Here is a 9,367-nt window from a genome sequence, read left to right as displayed (position 1 = left end):
AGAGAAATTTCTTTGTCTTCCTCGTTCAAAACTCATTCTCACAAACAAGTAACCTTCTTCGTTCAATTTGAGACGAGAGGAGATCATATGGCAAATAAGGATGATAAAGTTCACAAGAAGGAGAAAAGAAGAAGAAGAGAAAGGAATGAAAAGAGACGAGTGACAATCATATATATAATTATCAACATAAATATTACTAAATTAATGTCTTTTTGCCAAATGTCCAATATACAATCATAGGTATCAATGATATAACAACCAAACTGAATATAAATCAACTAATATTATGTATATCAACGATCAAAAGATCTGAAGTTTGAATCTCTTATCGCATGCTAAATTAAAAAAAGAAAAAAGAAAAAAAATCCAACGATATAATAACGGCCAAACTTTTTTTTACTATTAGATCTAACATTTATATATAAGGTACTAATTCTATCATCATCCACGAATAAAAGAAAAGCTTTGACAAATGAAGAGCATTAATGTTATTACTCAATCAAATTTAATATTCAAAAGAAATACTTTTCCACAAATAATAAAAAAAAGAGAGATTATCTTATTTATTCATAATGTAGCTTTCATATCATTTAAAATAATTAACATCAAATTCATCCATTTCATCAACTCCACCTCTAACAACACCACCTACTCCATATTACTTCTACAAAAACACATTTCTCACAAACATTATATAAAACCAAAACCTCAAAAACATCAAAAACCCCATCAAACCAAAATCCCTCCCCACAAAAATTTTCCCATCAACCAAACAACCTTAAAAAAATATGGATCATGGACTAATGAACGGCCAAGATTTCATCTTCCGATCAAAGCTCCCAGACATATACATTCCAAATCACCTCCCTCTGCATACCTATTGCTTTGAACACCTCTCCCAATTCCAGCACCGCCCCTGCCTAATCAACGGCGCCACCGGCGAGGTCCACACCTATGCCGCAGTCGACCTAGCAGCCAGACGTGTCGCTGCCGGGCTGAGCAAGATTGGGGTTGGACAAGGCGACGTGATAATGCTCATGCTCCAAAACAGCCCGGAATTCGTATTTGCGTTTCTTGGCGCGTCGTTCGCCGGTGCAATTAGCACCACGGCGAACCCGTTGTACAAGCCGGGGGAGATTGCAAAGCAGGCGGCAGGGGCGAGGCCAAAGGTAATTATTACACAAGCGGAGTTTGTGGAGAAGGTTTGGGGATATGCGGTGGAACATGGGGTGAAGATATTGTGTACGGATTCGCCGCCGGTTGGTTGTTTGAGATTCTCAGAGGTTATGGAGGCGGATGAAAATGATATTCCGGCGGTAAAGATTAATTCAAATGATGTTGTTGCTCTTCCTTTCTCGTCTGGAACTACGGGAGTTCCTAAAGGGGTTATGTTAACGCATAAATCTCTTGTTACGAGCGTTGCTCAGCAGGTTTGAATATATCACCTAATCTCATGCTATCTTTTTCTTGCACAGTAAAAATAAAATAAAAATAATTTATTATTTTTTTTAATTACTACATGGCACATTGTTATTCGATTCTACTTAGATTAAAATAATTGAGAGAGAGGAAAACATAATTTTCAAAGAGAGAGAATTAATAACGATATAGTTATAGATGAAATGAGACTTCAACCTTTCATTTTTTCAATATTGGTTCTTTAATTTTTCGAAATATCTATTTTGATATGAGATATTTTTTAATTCTTTTTATTTCAATCCAGGTAGATTCAAGTTAACATGAACATATTTCAACTGATATAAAATTTATATAATTAATGTTGAGGTTAGAGGTTGGATTCTCACACATCATATATTGTTTAAAAACACAAATCATTGTTTATGCAATGTTTTCTTTCTTCTTTTGGTTTCTTAACCTAATAAATGGGAAAATTATTTTAAATGACAAAACTGCTAAAAAATATTTAATGATAGACAGTTTATTATGGTCTACCACAGATAAACAGTAATATTTTGCTATTATTTATAAATATTTTTGTTCATTTTTCTATATTTGAAAATAGCCCCAAAAAGTATTTTATCTTTATAGTATTATATTATGTTGCAAAATAGGGTACAACGTTCTTGTTATAATTAAAAATCATCACATGACAATTCATCTTTTAAAAAAAAATATTAAAAATTATTTTTTTGTATGTAGAAGAAAGGAAATATAGAATTTAGGTGTAGCTTGATGGATCTAAATATTACTCTTATTTTTGTATATGTTTTATTTGGTTCATTTCGTTGTATGAAGTCTCCATAATCTTTGGATGTTGAGGAATTTGGAGAAGCTTTTGGTAACCACATCCAACCCCTCTTTTCATTTAGAATTTTTTCTTTAAAAACAAATATTTAATGTTGCTGGATCTCACTTCTATTTAAATGATGTTGGTATGGTAAGAAAATTAATAGGAGCAGCAAAATATAACATAAAAAATTCTAGAGTTGACCACCATTGTTTTTTTTCTCTTTTAAATATGAGATGGAGAAAGAGATAATGAAAAGACATCTTAAAAAACTAGTAGTATGACTTTTCATATAAAAAATGAAGCAAAAGATTTTTACTAACCAGTCAATATTTTTTTTCAAGTATATAGTAAGTAGGGTGCTAAAATTTGAACCCGACTTTGAAGAAATAAGTAGATGTCAATCGTTAAGCTACATATTTAAATTTTAGAAATTAACTAAATGGAAGTGTGAAAAAAATTGCAGGTGGATGGAGAGAATCCAAATGTAAACTTATATAGCAACGATGTGATCATATGTGTTCTTCCATTATTCCATATCTACTCTCTCAATTCCGTTCTCCTCTGTGGATTACGTGTCGGCGCAGCCATTCTCATCCTTAAAAAATACGACATGTCGTCCCTTCTCCCCCTCATTCAAACCTACAAGGCCACAATTGCCCCCTTCGTCCCTCCCATCGTCTTGGACTTTGCCAAAAACCCCGATATCCACCGTTACGACTTGTCGTCCATCAGAATCGTCATGTCGGGTGCCGCCCCCATGGGCAAGGACCTCGAGGACACCGTTAAAGCTAGGCTCCCTAACGCCACGCTTGGACAGGTAATTCTCAACCAATTAGATTCCACTACTCCTTGTTTGGTTCAATGATTTTTTAAGTTCGCAATGAGTCCCACGACTTATTAACTTAGTACATTGTAGGTCTCATAGTTATAACTCGACTCATTATCTCAAATGTCCCTTAACCTTGTGTTTTATTCTCTTTTTAAAATATGAATTTTAGCTTAGAATTGGAAAAAAAATCATTTGCTCCAAAAAAAATAATATAAATGGAAATACAAATAAAATGTCATTCACAGTGGATACAAAAATATTAAATCTAAAGGTCAAAATGTATTATTGATTTTCTTATGACATATTCTAAATGTTGATATTGAACCCATGAACCGGTGAAAAATGGATATGTAAATTGAAATTTAATACCCTACTTATTAGTTATATGCTGCCAAGTAGAGGTTTGGCTTAGTGAAAATAAAATTAAAAAAAAAAAAAAAAAAGTAATAGTCATTTAATTTTGATAAATATAGATTTTTTCCGAATACAATATCTTACAGGAATATATAGATCCAATTAACCTCGAGAGAAGAACGTCAAACCAAATTAATTAAGCCTCACTTTCGTTAAATATAGTTGTTTTTATATAGTTAAGTTTATTTATTTACGACTTTTAGTTAATCAATTATTACTACTATTTTTTTTTTTTCATATTCTATCTCTAAATTGTTTTCTCAAAAGCATTGATCCAATCTTTTAAAACACGATGTTTATTCAAAATTTTTATCGTCTAAAAGTATTCAAAAAGTTATTATGGGGAAACCCACTTTAAGTTATTGTAATTTTTTAGAGTTGCTTATAAACAACTGTTTTTTTTTTTAAAAAAAATATTTTTCAAAGTTATTCCGAATACTTTATTATTGCTTTAGTATGATTTCTAATATTAAAGTATATATATATATATATATATATATATATATTGAAAAACATATACAAATATTAAGATTAGAATAGAAAATAGTAATCTGTTAGTTGGCGACTTGCTGGTTCTGGTAGTGCTACGAAAGTTCTGATTTTTAAAAATAGCACGAAACCAGTTGCAAGCTGTTTTGTATATATTTTTAAAATATTCAAATGTTATTTTATTTATAAAATTTTTTATTCATGATTTCTTATACTTTTAATTATTTATTTTAATTTTTATAATAAGTAGGATGTAGGGATTAAACTTCATCGAAAGTAATAGTACAAAAATTATATATTAATTGAGTTACACTCATGTTAACAATTAATTTATGATTAGTTGGTATTAGATTTTATATAAAAGTTTATATCTAATTTTAGTTTTTTTTTTTTTCGAAATCGTATCCACTTTCGAATGTGTCAATTTAAAATATTGAACTAAAATCATGTTAAATGTTGACTTTAGAAATGAATTTAAAAATTTTATATAAGATTTCACTAAAAAGAAAAATAGATCTTTCTAAATGATAATTTCTTCGGGCTTAAAATATCGTCCGTAGGGGTAGACTCATTTTTTCTAAAAAAGAACAAAATAATTGACTTTCAAACAATTTGAAACTTGATTTTTTTTTTTTCCAAAGATCAATGATTAATGCATTAATGTTTGTGAGCTATTGTTATGCTAGGTTTATAGAAGGAATGATTCAAACGTGACAAATTTTTATGCAAGTGGGATATTAATTAATTAATAATATTGTTATTTAAACATAAATCGACTTGGATCGAATCGAATTTTCTTAATAGTTTTTATTCAAATAATCTTTTTTTTATGCACTAATTTAACCTTCATACTTTTAGTAAATCTTACAAATTAAATTAATAATTACTTTCATCTAATTTCGTAAAGAAAAATTATCATCAAAACATAAAGACTAAAATGACTCTTAAAATGAGAGACGAAAATGAAAAATTTTTGTTAGACAACTACAATAACATTTAACTTAAAATAATTGTTTTAAATGATAAAACTGCTGAAAATATTTTTAAATATAATAAAATATCACTATCTATCAGTGATAGACAGTGATATATGCTGATCAACATCTATTAATGTCAGCAGTAGATAAATATCTATCAATATCTATCATTACTCACATTAATAGACAATGACGTTTTGTTATATTTATAAATAAGTTGGTTCATTTTCATATATTTGAAGTTTACCAATAGTTTCTTAATTTAAGTCAGATTGACTCGTCCTTGGGATATCTACGAGCTTGTAGTTATTTTATTTTTAAATGATTTAAAAAAATAAAAATTACTTGAATTCATGGTCTTAAACTAGCAAGAATAAGTCTATTTGGAGAATATGACACTTCTGGATTTTTGTTTGCCCATGTTTGGAGTAATGCTATGAATTTTAAATAAAATTTATTGTTTGTTACAATAAAATTTAATGCTATGAATCTATAATTAAAAAAAAAACAAAAATCACGAGTTTTTTACAACATTTGTCTATGGTTAATTTGTACACTAATTAAACTTAAATTTGTATAAAATTTAATATTATTAAAGTAATATTTTGAAATTTATACTTTGAAGTTTATTTAGTTTTGTTTAAATTTTTTTCTATAAAGTATAAATATTTTTAAAAAAATTTTATATTTAAAAAGACCCCAGTTTTCTATCTATATTTTTATAAAATTAAGACTGTAGAATTTTTATTGACTTCGATATTTTAACCGATAAATCAAATATATACTAATATTTTAAGTCAAGTTTACAACTTCGTAATGAAAAAAAATGTTATAATCATAATGATTTTTTTTTATTATTATTCATAGTTTATTAAATATTGTTAACTGATTTTTTTAAGAACGTATTTTATGATCTTAATTGATTGATTATACATGGGATTAATTCAATTTGAACGTGTAGGGGTATGGAATGACGGAGGCAGGGCCAGTGCTATCAATGTGTTTGGCGTTCGCAAAGGAACCTTTCGAGGTAAAATCAGGTGCATGCGGGACTGTCGTAAGGAATGCTGAGATGAAGATCATAAACCCCGAAACTTCCGTATCTTTGCCACGTAATCACCCTGGTGAAATCTGCATACGTGGCTCCCAGATCATGAAAGGCAAGTCCCTACAACACACCTAACTCTTTTTGTTTCTACACGTGGCACACGTACACCAAAATTACCATTCTTAATACTACGGTAATACTATATAGGAATCAACATAATAGGTCGAAAAACCAAAGTCAACCACACTTTATGCTCATCGACAGTCGAAGTCAGTTTAAATATTTATTAAATTAATTATAGTCGATTCGATGACGATTTGATCAGAAAATTGACTTCGACCGACTATTGCACACTCCTAATACCATATTCTTCTTGTTGTATGTGTTTATTATTTATAAAATTTTCAAATAATGGGTGGATTTAAAATCTTTTTAAGACACTCCATTGAAAAAAAAAAAAAAAAAAAAAAAAAAAAAAAAAAAAAAGACTTTATGTACGTATCTCGGCCATACGTTTTTGAATGAGTAACGTCTTAAATTAAACTTTTGATTTTTCTTAAACTTAATAACAATATATAATAAATTAATGGATAAGATAAAAAGACATGTAAAATATAATAAAATCATAAGTATATAACAATGTCAACAAAATGAAATAATTAATTCTTCTTTTAATATTTCCGTTATTTAAAACATACAAAGTATCTATCCTTACCTAACTAGACGTGCCCAACATAAATTGGAAAGAATCATAATTTATTATAGTTAAACAAAAAAAAAAAAATATTATAAATACAATTCAAACTAAATAAAACAAGATATTAGAAAACTCTTCTCCGTCAATTAGTTTTGAATGAAATTCTATATTTAACTAATAAGAGTTAGATATGATCAACAGGTTATATTAATAACAGAGAAGCGACCGAGAAAACTATAGACAAAGACGGATGGCTTCACACAGGAGACTTAGGGTTCATCGACGACAACGACGAGATCTTTATCGTCGATCGATTGAAGGAATTGATCAAGTACAAAGGATACCAAGTTGCCCCAGCAGAGCTTGAAGCTCTCTTGACTTCAAACCCTAACATTTCTTCAGCTGCTGTCATACCGTAAGTTTTCATGAACATTTTTGTAGCAGATCATACATAATTTAATTCTCTAGTGTTTTCAAATAAAAGAAAATGAGCCAACTAATTTACAAATATAGTAAAATATTACTATTTATCAGTGATAGATCGTGATAAAAGTAGAAGTCTATCACGGTTTTCACTAGTAGACAGGAACATTTTGCTATACTTGAAAATATATTTAGCAATTTTACCATTTAATATAATTACTCTTTAATCTAATAAAATAACAATTATTATTATTCTTCACAGTATGGAAGATGAAGCAGCAGGAGAGATCCCTGTTGCATTTGTTGTTAGATCTAAAGGTTCCAAGATTAGTGAGGATGATCTCAAAAAGTATATTTCAGATCAGGTTGGTATTTTTATTTTATTTTTATATTTTTAACCTCTTTTGATATTTATTATTTATGTATTAATTTAAATCATGGATTATGATTAACCCTACTTGAACCAAGCTTTATTTAAAAAGGGAAAAAAAGAAAAACATAGTTGTAACAAGTTCAAGCATAACATACACCTAAAATCAAGAAGTCCCTAATTTGAAATTTTTATTGCATGTTGTTGAATGTTATACTTTTAACTTTTTCTTTACAATTATAAATTTATGTGGCTTAATTGCTTATCTTACAATTTATATCCCTATATTTTTACATATCAACATATGATATGACTAATTAATTGATTAACAGTATGGTATCCATCCGGGCATAATTTAGCCAATAAGACACCTATCATTATGAAAGGTCGAATTTATAACCATCGACCAAAGTATATATTGAAAATTATATATATACTCTTGATTTGATTGTTTTTTTATATGTACTGAAAATGTGGAGTATGAAAATTTAAACGTCCAAATTCATAGAAGAAATATATACCAATTAAATATAATAACAGAATCACATTTTTAAAGTATAAAATTAAAAAAAAAAAAATATCCATAGCGAAAACTTCTCATCCTTTTTTTTTAAATACAAAACACAATTTTGGAGATTCAAATTTCAACCTACATACTTAAAATTGAGGGTCCGTTTGGATTGGTTTAAGGAAAAAATATTTTTCAAAAAACTCATTTTTATTTAAACACTTTTGATAAAAATTAATTAAAATACACTTGAAAAATTATTTTAAGTAATTATGAAACAATCTAATTTGTTCTAAAATGACTTATTTTTTAAATTAAATATTTAAAAATATAATTCAAACACATCCCCGTCTTTCTCGATGTAGATAGCTGTTTGGATATTAGTAATTATTACTAACATGGGTGTAATTATTTTTTGTGGGTGTAGGTTATATATTACAAAAAAATCAGAAAGGTTTTCTTTGTGGACTCAATTCCAATTGCTCCTTCAGGGAAGATATTGAGGAAAGTTTTAAAAGCTCAGTTGGAGGCTGGTGCATTTTAAATTAGCTAAATTGATCACTCAATCAATGTACTTCTAAATTTACATCATCTATCATATACATGGCTCCACATATAACTTTGGCTCTCTCTCTTTAAAACAAACATTATGAAGAGAGAGATCATTACTAGTTGTCTAAAGAAGATGGGTTTATTAATTTCTTATCAAAAGTATATGTAATTTATATGCATTTATTACTTTATTGTATATGTTGATTAAGCTACAATGAAAATGATTACTAATATATATGCATACATACACATATATGAATCAGGTTGCAATTGTGGAACATTGTATTATTATTTTAATTTTCCTATGCACTAAAATAAATTAAATGTTTTTTTTTACTTCAACCATTGCAAGACTAGATGATCAAATTATCTATCTTTGAAATAGTAATTAGTGCCTAATCTAATGTGATTAGATTAACATAAACAAAATGGTTTTAAATAGAATCATTTCATATGCACTCTAAAATTAGAAATATCCATAAAATGTTGATGAAAAATCACGATGTTTGAACTTAAATAACGATAGTAGATATATGTATGATCATCTCTATCTACCGATATATCCTTGATCTTGTTAAACAACAAACTTAATCCCCTCAAAACTTTGGATCTACAATACATTTTTAGCCAAGAGATTGTGGGTAATTAGGAATGAACCAAAAATTATAGAAAATATGATTAGCTAGATGAAGGACGATCATATCGTGAACATGTATGTGAGAGATTTCTTAGAGAGCAAAAAAAAACCCACTTTAAAAACTATTTTTTAACCCAGTTACTTTATGGGAAAGCTACACAAATGACTAAAA

The 9,367-nt window shown here is 28.2% G+C and overlaps 1 protein-coding gene across 1 annotated transcript; it reads left to right on the top strand.

Annotated features, from left to right (window-relative positions):
* Positions 1 to 659: 659 nt before the first annotated feature.
* Positions 660 to 8,791, top strand: LOC120080379 (4-coumarate--CoA ligase CCL1-like). The gene is made up of 6 exons (XM_039035025.2): positions 660 to 1,430; positions 2,715 to 3,068; positions 5,922 to 6,120; positions 6,907 to 7,120; positions 7,391 to 7,493; positions 8,434 to 8,791. Exons 1-6 carry the CDS (start codon positions 789 to 791, stop codon positions 8,548 to 8,550), a joined length of 1,629 nt encoding a protein of 542 aa, XP_038890953.1. The 5' UTR covers positions 660 to 788; the 3' UTR covers positions 8,551 to 8,791.
* The last annotated feature ends 576 nt before the right edge of the window (positions 8,792 to 9,367 follow it).

This window comes from Benincasa hispida, chromosome 6 (assembly GCF_027475165.1).
Source record: "Benincasa hispida cultivar pf3 chromosome 6, pf3_genome.v1.1, whole genome shotgun sequence".
NCBI lineage: Eukaryota > Viridiplantae > Streptophyta > Magnoliopsida > Cucurbitales > Cucurbitaceae > Benincasa > Benincasa hispida.
Note: the sequence above shows the minus strand (reverse complement) of the source record. Positions and strands in the feature narration are given on the sequence as shown.